At 33.5% G+C, this 13,230-nt stretch overlaps 1 protein-coding gene across 1 annotated transcript; it reads right to left on the bottom strand.

The window, feature by feature from the left end:
• Nucleotides 1-2,183: 2,183 nt before the first annotated feature.
• Nucleotides 2,184-3,208, bottom strand: LOC128039949 (secreted RxLR effector protein 161-like). Its single transcript, XM_052628889.1, has 2 exons — nt 3,118-3,208; nt 2,184-2,464 (listed from the first exon to the last, which is right to left on the bottom strand). Exons 1-2 carry the CDS (start codon nt 3,206-3,208, stop codon nt 2,184-2,186), a joined length of 372 nt encoding a protein of 123 aa, XP_052484849.1.
• Between the last annotated feature and the right edge of the window lie 10,022 nt (nt 3,209-13,230).

Genomic DNA, 13,230 nt, shown 5'->3' with positions numbered 1-13,230 from the left:
GAAGTTGAAGTCTTTGACATTTGGGGCATAGATTTTATGGGGCCATTTTCAAGTTCCTTTGGCAAGCAATACATTCTTCTAGTAGTGGATTATGTTTCAAAATGGGTATAAGTGATTGCCTTACCAATAAATGACACTAAGGAAATAGTATGGTTTCTTTCACACCTGATTTTCACTATAGTCTTGAATTGAAAGGAGAGTCCGAAGGTAATTGAATAAAATGGTAAGTTGGTGGTGTTGGATCGCTGATTCGCCCCGTGGCGCAGTGCAATAAATATTTCGGTGATCATCAACCATGAATCCAAGTACGAGTAACAAATCGTGTTGAAAAATGGTTTAAAATGTACCTTGTTTACTGAAAATATTGAAAGGATGTTGCTGATTCGATCCTGATTCCAAGCCACAATGAAAACGTCCCAACCTCTATATAGTCCACCCCGTAAAAAATGAACAACCATTTTCTTTTGAACTTTTCAGAGAAAATTAATAATGGTTGCTAGACCTTTATTTTATTAAGTTGGTAACCTTAACACACTAAAGGATTATCATCCTTTTATCCGCTTTGATATCACATGTTAAAAAGGAAACGCATGATTATTTCCTTATTAATAGAGAAGACAAATGGAAAGCTACAAAATATGAATTATATTCTTTCTAAAAGAATATTAATTTCCATGTATTTTATATTTTGACCAAAATTAATTAATATAACTATTTATATTAATAAATTTGGTAATATATATAATTAGTATTTTGTATGAATCAAATTCATATATTAATTATATTCTTTCAAAAGAATATTAATTTCCATGTCTTTTATATTTTGATCGAAATAAATTAATATAACTATTTATATTAATAAATTTTGTAAAATATATCCAAATAATACTTCGTATGAATCAAATTCATATATTAATTTTATCTATGTTCTCTATTTGTGTACAACAAGTTTGTACATATAATGTATTTAATATTTCACTATCAAGTTAAATTAGTTGAACAATTAATTTAATTCATGTGACAACTAAATACAATACCAAATGTATTTGGATTCTGTTCGTTTCAACTATAAGGTGTGACACTGTAGGCTCTTGTAACTTTGGTAGTAATACTAGAACGTTTCTAACATCACAAGCAGTGGCATCTAGTAATGCATCATTGCCACCCAAGTTAGTTGAAGTCGTGATTCGACATAACCTTTTTGTGATAATATTTTCATGTATTATATCCTTTTATCCTTAATATCTAGATTTGACACAAGCTATGGAATAGTCACACTTGTATAGTCCAATATCATATTTCTTGATTTTCTGAATAGACTACAATAAACAAATAAGTGTGATATCTCATATCAACTTATTTGAGCATATCCATGCATTTCTAGTCTCACTCTATCAAGAGGCCTAAGATATTGCTCCCATTATGTAAGAGGGATAAATCCTATCTTGATCAACCATATCACACTGCATAGATTATGGTATATCCAACATTAGTCTTTATAGTACAACTTGTTAAGGTAGATTTTTGACTTTATGAAAATATATGACTCACGATGTTGGGAAAATGATGATCTCAAGTATGAGAATCGTATACATAGGTATCACTATAAGTAATATTATGACTATTACATAATAATCCAAGCAACATACTCATAACAGGTTAGTCTAATATGTTGTTCTCTAACACATACTCATGTATTGATTTTGACATCCCTATGTCAATGACAAATCTTTATCATCAATCAACTACACATTAGTCTCAATGTATTTTGTTGTCCAAACCCACAATAATACTTGACTAAGGACCTTTTAAGAATATTCATATTTTCTTAAGACTTTATTACAAATCAGCTTATTTATATACAGTGAAAAGGAAACTACAATAATAATGGCAATGCTTTATATTAATAAACAAGGTAAAACGAGAATGTGATTACAATAATCTTTTGATTGGTCTTTGGGCATACTCTAACAATCTCCCACTAGTGCTAAAACCAATCAATCATATATCTAATGCCGAGTGACTTAGTGTGATGATCATGCTTCTGTTGTGTCAGAGGCTTCGTTAGTGGATCAGCGATGTTGCCATTTGTTGGTATTATGCATATTTCAACATCTCCTCGATCAATGATATCTCGAATGAGATGAAAGCACCTAACTACATGTTTGTATTGCTGGTGAAATCTAGGTTCCTTGCTTGTGAATAGCTCTGTTGTTGTCACAACGAAGTTTTATAGCATCTGATATGCTAGGCACAACCTCTAGTTCAACTATGAACTTCTTGATCCAAACAACCTCTTTTGCAGCTTCACTAGTTGCAATATGCTCGTCCTCAGTTGTAGAATCAACTACTGTATCTTGGTTTGAAGTTTTCCAGCTCACAGTTCCACCATTAAGGCAAAACAAAAAACTTGATTGCAATTGTGAATCATTCTTTTCGGTTTGGAAACTAGCATCAGTGTAATCTTTTACACCCAGCTCTTATCATTAGTCCTTCTCAAGTACTTAAGGATATTTTTAACTGCGACCCAATGGCCTTCACAGGGATCCACTTGGTACCAGCTCGTCATGCTTAAAGCATACAATACATCTGGACGAGTACATAGCATGGCATATATGATAGATCCAATAGTTGAAGCGTATGGAATCTTACTCATACGTTCTCTCTCTTGTGAAGTTGAAGGACACATTTTCTTTGAGAGTGAAATACTATGTCTAATAGGTATGTATCATCTATTAGATTCTTCCATATTGAACATTTTCAGTACTTTATCTATGTATGTACTCTAGCTTAGACTTTGGAGTCGTCTTGATCTATCTGTATAGATTTTGACTACTAAAATGTATGTAGACTCACCCAAGTCCTTAGTAGAAAAACAACTTCCTAACCAAGTCTTAACAGAATGTAGGGTAGGTATGTCTTTTCCTATGATAAGTATGTCATTTACTTACAGTACCAAGAATATAATAGTGCCCTCACTAATTTTCTTGTAAACACAAGGCTCATCTTCATTTTTGATGAAACCAAACCCTTTGATCGCATCATTAAAACGAAGATTCCAACTTCGAGAAGCTTGCTTTAATCCTTAAATGGATCTTTGTAGCTTACATATCTTACCAACATCTTTTGGATCGACAAAACCTTCAGGTTGTATCATGTACACATCCTCTTCCATGTTCCCATTAAGGAAAGTTGTTTTGACGTCCATCTCCAGATTTCATAATCATGAAATGTAGCTATTGCAAGTAAGATCCAGATGGATTTAAACATAGCAACAGGAGAAAAGGTTTCGTCATAGTCTACACCATGAACTTGTCAAAAACTTTTAGCGACTAATTGCCCTTTGTATGTTTGTACATTAGCATCCATGTCAATTTTCTTTTTGAAAACTCACTTGCACCCTATGGGTTTAACCCCTTCAGGTGGGTCAACCAAGATCCATACTTGGTTTTCTGACATGGAATTCATCTCAAACCTCATGGCCTTAAGCCATTTCTCAGAATCTGGGCTCGCCATTGTTTCTTGATAAGTCCTAGGCTCATCTTGATCCATAAGTATAATATCACCATGTGTTGTAATGAGAAATCCATATTTCTCAAGTACATGGCGTTCTCTGAAAGATCTTCGTGGTAGTTGTGTTTCTAAAATAGTCGATTGTTCCACAATAACTTATGGAACTTGTTATTGTTTAATCTCTAATTCAGTGATTTGTTTTTGTTTTCAAATTTCTCCAAGTTCTATTATTCTACCATATCCCTTTTTAGAGAAAAACTCTCTTTCAAGGAAGACTCCTATTCGAGTAATAAACACTTTGTTCTCGGTAGGATTCAGGAAATAATATCCTTTAGTTTCTTTAGGATATCCCACAAAAATGCAATTTTGAGATTCGGCTTAGAGCTTAACAGATGTCTAACATTAACATAGGCTTCATAACCCCAAATATTTATGAAAGACATACTAGGAAACTTCCTAGTCCACATCTCATATGGTGTCTTTTGAATCAATTTAGATGGAACACAATTTAGTGTGAAAGTAGTTGTTTTAAGTGCATGTCCCCAAAAAGAAGTGGGAAGATCAACATGAATCATCATTGATCGAACCATGTCTAATAGTGTTCGATTTCTCTTTTCAAAAACTTCATTCCATTTTGGAGTACTAGAAGGTGTAAGTTGTGAGACAATCCCACATTCCTTCAAAAAATCATCAAAGTCTAAGCTTAAGTATTCTCCTATTCAATCTGATCGAATTGCCTTAATACTTTTACCTCGTTGGTTTTGTACTTCATTTTTAAATTCCTTGAACTTTTCAAAGGCTTCAGATTTATGGTGCATAAGATAAATATATCCCTATCTATTGAAGTCACTAGTGAAAGTAATGAAGTATTGAAAACCTCTGCTAGCTTGTGTGTTCATTGGTCCACATACATCACTATGTATTAAGCCCAATAAATCACTAGCTCGATCAATTTTACTATTAAAAGGGGTTTTAGTCATTTTACCCAATAAGTAAGACTCACATATATTCTATTATTCAAAAACAAAAGAATCCAAAATCCCATCTTTATGAAGCTTTAATATGCGCTTCTCACTTATATGGCCCAAACGACAATTCCAAAGATAAGTTTGATTAGAGTTATTTATTTTTGATATTTTAGTATCTATGTTATAAATGAGTCTATCTTAATCTAAAATGTAGAGACCATTTACTAATTGTGTCGAACCATAGAAAACATTATTAAGATAAAACGAACAACAATTATTCTTAATAATTATCTCAAAACGAATTTTGTCTAAACAAGAACTTGAAATAATGTTTCTAGTCAAATTGGGCACAAAATAACAATCTTCAAAAATTAAATCAAGTCCACTAGTAAATGATAAAATATGTGTTCCTACAGCTAATGTAACAACTCTTGCTCCATTCCCAACTCGTCGATCCATATCTCCTTTAGCCAGATTCCTTCTCCTTTGCGGTCCTTGTACAGAGGTACAAATACAAGAACCACATCTAGTATCTAATACCCAAGAAGTAGATGTTGATAAATTGATATCAATAACATAAATACCTGAACCAGACGCTCCGTTTTCCTTTTCCTTCTTGACCTCTTCAAGATAGGTAAGGTAGTTCCTCTTCTAGTGTTCGGTCTTACCACAATGGAAACGTTTTCCTTCCTTAGCAATTCATCCTTTAGGTTTCAGTGCAACTTTTCCTTTGTTGGGCTTGGCGTTGCCATTGTCCTTAGGCTTTGCCTTAGCCTTAGCCTTTCCTTTGCCCTTGTCCTTGCGAACCATCAAAATGAGTTTAGGCTCAACCATTTTCATGTTAGTTTTAGCAGTTTGTAACATGCTGAACAACTGTGGCAAATTCTTATTTATCCGTTCATGTTTAAATTAAGGACAAATTTGCTAAAACTATCTGGAAATGATTGCAGGATAACATTAGTGGCCAATTACTCACCTAGAATGAATCCTAGTTTTTCAAGGCTTTCAATATAGTCTATCATCTTTAGAATGTGAGTTCCCACATGAGTTCCCTTCACCATTTTGCATCAAAATAGAGTTTTGGAGGTCTTGTACCTCTCTTGACCTGCTTGCCCCTCATATAATTCCTTGATATGCTAAATCATATCATAGGCAATCATATCCTCATGTTGCTTTTAAAGTTCATGAGTCATGGTGACCAACAGTAGACATCCTATGTCTAACATGTCATGAAGATGCTTCTTATAAGAATCCGTGTCAACTTTAGAGGCATTAGCTGATGGTTAATTACGAATAGGTTCTTCAATGACATAATTTTTATTCTTATTTGAGGAAAATCCTCAAGTTATGAAACTAGTTAAGAAAGTTCAAGCTATCCAACTTGTCCTTATCAAGGATCTATCTTAATGAGAAAAAACTTGTGTTGTTTTCCATAACTAATCTACAATAATAAAATATGCTCATGAGTACATTTACCAAGTTTATTATAATCATTAAAATGAATTTATTAAATGATGCTCCAACTATTTAATAACCTTTATATTTTAATTTTGGAAAGACTTTCTCTAAAGTTTTCTAGTGGCTAAAGATCCATATCTCACCTCTTCTTAAGTCAGTTTTGGCTTTACTCTCAAGATTATGGTTATTTAGGTAAGCAACACTTGTTAATTACATCACATATAACTCCTTTATTTGTTGAACAACTCCTGTTCCAATCATCTCATGATTTATCCAAACTCTTGCCTCTAGGTATCTAATCCTACTAGAGTATCCTAGTTAAGTTATTAACCAATATCATAATCGGCAAATATCACTTCATGTTTGACCAAGATAGATACATGTACTTCACTTTAGTAGAACCCACATTGTATCGATCGAGGCTTTAAAGAGGGTAAATATTGAAAGGCAATCTTACCTTAATATTTTATTGAGGGGTTTTTAAATTAAATTATTCTCACCATTAATGGTAAACATTTGTCCATTTAATCCTTTAATTGACCTTATCAATATCCTATAACATGCATTCTAACATATCATTTGTATCATATACAAGTAAAGCATAAAGCAGTAAATAAAGGCAGTGGCTATAGCCCATAAAACTAAGCTGGTTCCTTCTAAGCCAATTGGAGAACCGTAGGGAATCCTAAATGTTCATACCGGTTCTTAAGCTTCTTTTCCACTGTAGGTAGTCCAACCTTCTTTTCCTCTAGTCCGTATCAATTCGTACAATTTACAACTGTAGAAACTCGTTTTACATTTGAGGGAGTAAGATGAGAAGAGAAATGCAAGAGAAATATAGAAAGGAACGACACACAGGCTGTATTTATAAAATTACAACCTTTGCAAATAATAAATTAAATGGGCTATCGGGCTATAACCATTCATTTCCAAACATTGTGCATATCAAACATAGTATGAAACATGTATCTTTAGAATCGCATCAAGCAATAAATTTAATCTCGAATCTGTATCATACAAGTGGCTCTCATCCAATTGTTGGATCGTTGGTACACCCCGTAATGCAACGGAAAAAATATTTCGGCGATCATCAACTGCGGATCCATGTACGAGGAAAGAATTGGGTTGAAAATATACCTTGTTTATTGAAAATGTTGAAAGGATGCTGCTGATTCGATGCCGATTCCAAGCCACAATGTTCTCGGTCCCTACGTAGTCCACCCCGTCAAAAACGAACAACCGCTTTCTCTTGAACTTTTCAGAGAGAATTAAAAATAGTTACTAGACTTTTATTTTATTAAGATGGTAACCTTAACACACTAAGGGATTATCATCCTTTTTTCCTCTTTGATATCACATATTAAAAAGGAAAAGCAGAATTATTTCCTTATTAATATAAAAGGCAAATGGAAAGTAAGAAAAATGAATTTTTTTTCTTTCCAAAATAATATCCATCTTCATGTCCTTTATATTTTGACCAAAATTAATTAATATAACTATTTATATTAATAATTTCGGTAAAATATATACAATTAATATTTTGTATGAATCATATTCATATATTAATTATATTTTGTCCAAAAGAATATTAAGTTTCGTGTCCTTTATATTTTGACCGAAATTAATTAATATAACTGCTTATATTAATAAATTCGATAAAATATATACAAGTAATATTTTGTATAAACCAAATTCATATATTAATTATATTCTTTCCAAAAGAATATTAATTTCCATGCATTTTATATTTTGACAAAATTAATTAATATAACTGCTTATATTAATAAATTAGTTAAAATATATACAATTAATAATTTGTATGAACAAAATCATATATTAATTATATTCTTTCGAAAAGAATATTAATTTCTATGTCTTTTATATTTTGACATAAATTAATTAATATAACTATTTATATTAATAAACTCAATAAAATATATACAATTAATATTTTGTATGAATCAAATTCATATATTAATTATATTCTTTCCAAAAGAATATTTTTTCATGTCTTTTATATTTTGACCAAAATTAATTAATATAACTATTTATATTAATAAATTCGGTAAAATATATACAATTAATATTTAGTATGAATCAAATTCATATATTAATTTTATCTATGTTCTCTATTTGTGTACAACAAGTTTGTACATCTAATATAGTTAATATTTAACTATCAAATTAAATTAATTCAACAATTAATTTAATTCATGTGACAACTAAATACAATACTAAATGTATTTGGATTCTGTTCGTTTCAACTTTAGGCTATGACCCTATAGGCTCTTGTAACGTTGGTAGTAACACGAGAATGTCTCTAACATTAGAAGCAATGAATGACATCTAGCAATCCATTATTTCCACCCAAGTTAGAAGAAGTCGTGATTTGACATAACCTTTCTGTGATAATATTTTCATGTATTATATCCTTTTATCCTTAATATATAGATTGGACACAAGTCATGGAATAGTTACACTTGTATAGTCCAATATCATATTTCTTGATTTTCTTAGCACACTACAATAAACAAATAAGTGTGATATCTCAAATCAGTTTATTCGAGCATGTCTATGCATTTCTAGTCTCACTCCATCAAGAGGCCTAAGATATTGCTCCCTTTATGTAGAAGGGATAAATCCTATCTTGATCAGCCATATCCCATAACATGGATTGGGGTATATCCAATATCTGTGTTTATAGTACAACCTGTTACGGTAGATGTTTTGATTGTATCAAACTATATGACTCACAATGTTGGGACAATGATGATCCCAAGTATGAGGATCATATACATATTTATAACTATGAGCAATATTGTGACTATTACATAATAATCCAAGAAACATACTCATAGTGGGTCAATCCAATATATTGTTCTCTAACACATACTCATGTATTGATTTTTACACCCCTAAGTCAATGACAACTCTTTGTCATCAATCAACTACACATTAGTCTCAATATATTATTATTGTCCAAGACCACAATAATACTTGACTGAGGACCTCTTAAGAATAATCATATTTTCTTAAGACTTTATTATAGTTTAGTTTATTTATATACACAAAAAAAAAGAAATTGAAATAATAATGGCAATGCCTTATATTAATAAACAAGTTAAAACAAGTTGAGATTGAAATCATCTCATGATTTGTCTTTGGGCATACTCTAAAAGGCACGCCTTACTGAGGAATTTGGAAAATTTAGAGTCTGAATGGTAATTGGTTAAGTTCCAATTTTTGTTCGATTAGGTTGGAACCGACTAGTTCCAAAATGGGAGGAAAAATGATTGTCAATGGATGGCTTAATTAAGGTTTGCTGACCATGCAAGAAGGGCTATATATTTGGGTGAAAATCCTTATTCAATAAAAGGAAAATTCTTCTCAATTTTGTTTTTTCTATCCTTCTGCATCATCTTCTTTGGTTGCTTCGAAGAAGAGAAAGTCAGGGAAGCTGTTGCACGGGGCAGTGATTGTGTGGTTCAAGCTTGGGAAGTAGAGAACCAAGAGAGGTAGTAAGCTTCTTCATCGAACTGCATTCATGACATTAGGAAAAAGAGAAATGGGGATTTTCGAAAACGTTGATAAGATCCTATGAGATACTGAATTCTGGGTTTTTGAGGTTTGAGTACTTTCAAATTAACTGGTATATTTAGTTGCCATGCTTACCTTTCAAGATGATGGGGGCTCTAGCATTTGGACAAGCTAAGTTGTTAAGAAGGATGTATTTAAGGTGAGTTTTTGTACTTCAATTTTGGGTGACTGAATGTTGAGTGTTGCTTGTGTGAGTTGTGTCTATATATGTTCTGAGTCCTGTTTGAAACCTTTGTTGTACATAATATTGGTGAATGAATATGACATGCGTGTTTAATGTTATATGAGTTCATGAAAGATTGCAAGAATTTTCTGTATGATGGAACAGTGTGTTGAAATATTTACGTGTGGCATACTCATTGATGCAAAAGTATTTTAAATGTTATGCATGTAACCCATGTTGTTAATATGTGGAGTACAGAGGAAATTTAGTTGATTGTTATTGGATTCAAGGGAGTTCGGTGACATCATGGAATGGTTATCTATTGGCTCGTTAGAGTGACACTTTGACAATGGTCTATTGACTCTATGGAGTGACATTGTGACGACGATATTCGACTCATCCTATAAGGTGACACTGTGTAAACGATATATAGGTTCTTTGGGGAAACAACATGCAAACAATATATAGGTCCTTTGGGGTGGCACCTCAAAAAAGGTTTAATGATTTTTCAAAACCAAAAGGCCATGGTTAAGCCATGGCGTTATCCAGTGACGAGCAGGTACACTTTATGGTGAGATAGAGTCCACCAAGACAATGAACCAGTAAGCTTGTCACGACATAAAAAGGAAAACCACTATATGACTCGTGTGGCGAGTAGCCTGGAAGAGTAAGTGTGGCACGTATGAGAATGGTAGTAAACATGGTAATAAGAGGAACCGCCAAAATACAAAGTAAGTGGAATTAGTAGAAGTATCTTAACGCAAATGTATACGAGAGGAATGAAGCAATTCCTTCAAACTAATGGTAAATGGATATCCCTTATATGGATCCGCCAATGTTTGATGACTGAATTAGCTTTGGCTATATTAAAGTGGGACGATTATGCAAGCGTTAGTCCTATGTATTCATGGGTAAATAGATCATCAAAATGAGAGGGGAGTTTCATCGAAGACTCTTTTAGGAACGGAGTCTGTCAAAGACTCTTTTAGGAGGTAAGTCTGCTGAAGACTAACTTGGGTAGAAAACTCGTTGATCTAAGAATGGAGAATGTCCATTAGGACTATATAGAGCGGGAAAGTCCACGAGAATTATTAGACGAGGAAGCCCACCAAGGGCAATTGAAGTGAGATGTAATTTGCCGAGAATTACTGGATATTTGGAGAATTTTAGTAGAATGATCTACGAACGATAAGTCATATGGGACTATATTGCAAGTATGAGTTCACTAGGAAAAAGAGGAGCATTTATCCAATCAGTCGAGTATCATATTCAAGACTGTAAATGAGAATGCTAGAATGAGTCTTTCTTTAGGGAATGGCCAAGCAACGGCTAAGTAGAATGAGGATAACTGTCGGATAACCAGGTAAATATATATATGAAGTTGAATGGAGGTATAAAGGGATCAAGGTAAGGATGTTCAGACATGGCGAAACCTTGACTAAACTGCCAATAGTAGTCATCGACCCATGTCTACGTTTATGATTATTAGTATGGAGTCACATCAGGAAAGGTACAAAAAAAAACCTGAGGGAGAACTATACAAGGTTAAGTTCCAATATAGGGTCACCTAAAAGAGTTCACCGGCAATAAATTCAGATGATATGTCTGCCAACGATTTATCCGGAGCATGTATGAGCTTCAACAACACCTGTTAGGCCTGTAGAATCCCCTAAGACACTTAGGGAGTTTTAATTTTGTAATCACATTCTTATTTACCCAGAATTTGAGGGTCTTTGATTTCTGCTATGCAGAACTTCACTAAGTTCGTCTGAACTTATGATTGTAATACCTTGTATACAGGGAAAAGGATAAGTATAAGGCAGGGGTGAAGCCACAATAATTTTTTAGGGGGTCGACTGAAATTTTAAATTTTTATAGTCTATATCTTTATAATTTTTAAAAGATTAAATCGAAATTTTATAATTTTAGGGGCGGCCAAAGTACAATTTTACCTTTACTAATTTAAAATTTAAAAAATTTAGTGGGCCTAAATGGAAATTTTTCATTTTAGGGGGGTCGAGGCCCATGCCAGCCCCCCTAAAATCGCCTCTGGTACAAGGGTCACATGGAGGGACAAGCTAGACATCGCCAGGTCAACGCTAAGGGTAAGGTAGCTGCTTCAAGCATATAAAGGGACACACTTAGAGGCCACGCCTTAGGGGTTAACTAAGTGTAATTGCAATAGAGTATTGAGTTACAAAATATAAATATTTACTCATGGTTAATGAGGAGGAACGATTGTAAGAATTTAGTACCGTAAAGTTTAAAATTCTATTCGAATGTAATGTTGAAAATTGTTAATCATGTTGTTAAGTCAAGCTTGATTAAAGGTGATACATGTATAATTTATTATCATCCAAGTCTATATGTAAGTCAAGTTAGTAATTTTGTTAAGATTTTCAGGTTATTTGTGGCACTTGATACCTAGACCCGGTGCTCGAGTCAGGTATAGGGTGTTAGAATTTAGTGATATTAGAGCTTTAGTTTAGCCAATCCTCTAGATATAGGAAATAAAATAGTAACCCCTATATGCATGATGTTTTAGGTCTAGCTTAGTCCATTAGATTTAAAATAGGGATGCCATATTGTGTTATGTCATTAAGTACGGGATTGGTGGACCATTATTGGGTGGCAGTATTCATGCTTGGAACAACATAAAGAAAGGTGCAATGAAAATAGAAGACAAGAGATGAAAAGAAGAAAAAATTATGAAAGAAAAGACAAGTACAAGTACAAAATAGTTAACCATTGTCCTCAGCTGGCATATCAATAGACTCCTCTATGTCTTCCTCCCTTTCATCTTTGGTTTCCTCTATAGGAGCTTGAGTGGTTGGCTCAGGTTATGGCGAGAAGAATAGGTTGTTAGAATCCTTCCACTCTTTTCGAATTTCTCCATTTAGACTTAGAAAGATTAATCACATTGAGGACCAGATGAATATTGGTGAGCATGTGCATGCAAATGAAGTTGACTTGGACCGCATCAAAAGGTCCCATAGTGACCTAGGCGTGAAGAAATTATTAAACCACAATTTGGGAATGTAGTTTTCTATTCTCGCCATGGTTTTAGCCTTGTAATGGCAAGGCCTCACTTTTTTCCTCATGCGCCCTCTCTAAGTCTTCCAAGTGTTGTTCCTCTAAGGAATTGATCTAGCTCTCCAAATGGCGTGTCCTCTCATCATATTCCTTTTTCAAGGAATTGTACTTAGTCTCCATATTACTTAGTCTCCAACTGGCATGTCCTCTCATTAGATTCCTCCCTACTAATATGATGGTTACGTCATCAGTGACATTATAAGGCCATGCCTTCTCGGTGAAAATTAATACTCAGGGATCAGCCCCAGCTGCAACATCCATGGGCCTGTAGGAATTGGGGCATTTATTTTCTAGACAGAAATGAAAGACATTTTTTACGGTGAGAAGTTTCTCCAGAACCAACAAACGACACAATTTTAGGTATCAAACTAATCCGGTGACTGCCTACTGGTACAGACAGACTCTAAAGGGATGGGTCACTGTGTTGGGATTCCAAAC

Source organism: Gossypium raimondii, chromosome 3 (assembly GCF_025698545.1).
Source record: "Gossypium raimondii isolate GPD5lz chromosome 3, ASM2569854v1, whole genome shotgun sequence".
Classification (NCBI taxonomy): Eukaryota; Viridiplantae; Streptophyta; class Magnoliopsida; order Malvales; family Malvaceae; genus Gossypium; species Gossypium raimondii.
This window is presented reverse-complemented; position numbering and strand designations above follow the sequence as displayed.

Bases quoted from the DNA above. Each gene is read 5' to 3' on its own strand.
- LOC128039949 (XM_052628889.1), bottom strand. From the start codon at position 3,208: ATGGACGTCAAAACAACTTTCCTTAATGGGAACATGGAAGAGGATGTG. The intron at 2,465-3,117 runs GTAAGATATGTA...TGGGTGTAAAAG, and splicing joins TGTCGATCCAAAAGATGTTG to ATTACACTGATGCTAGTTTC.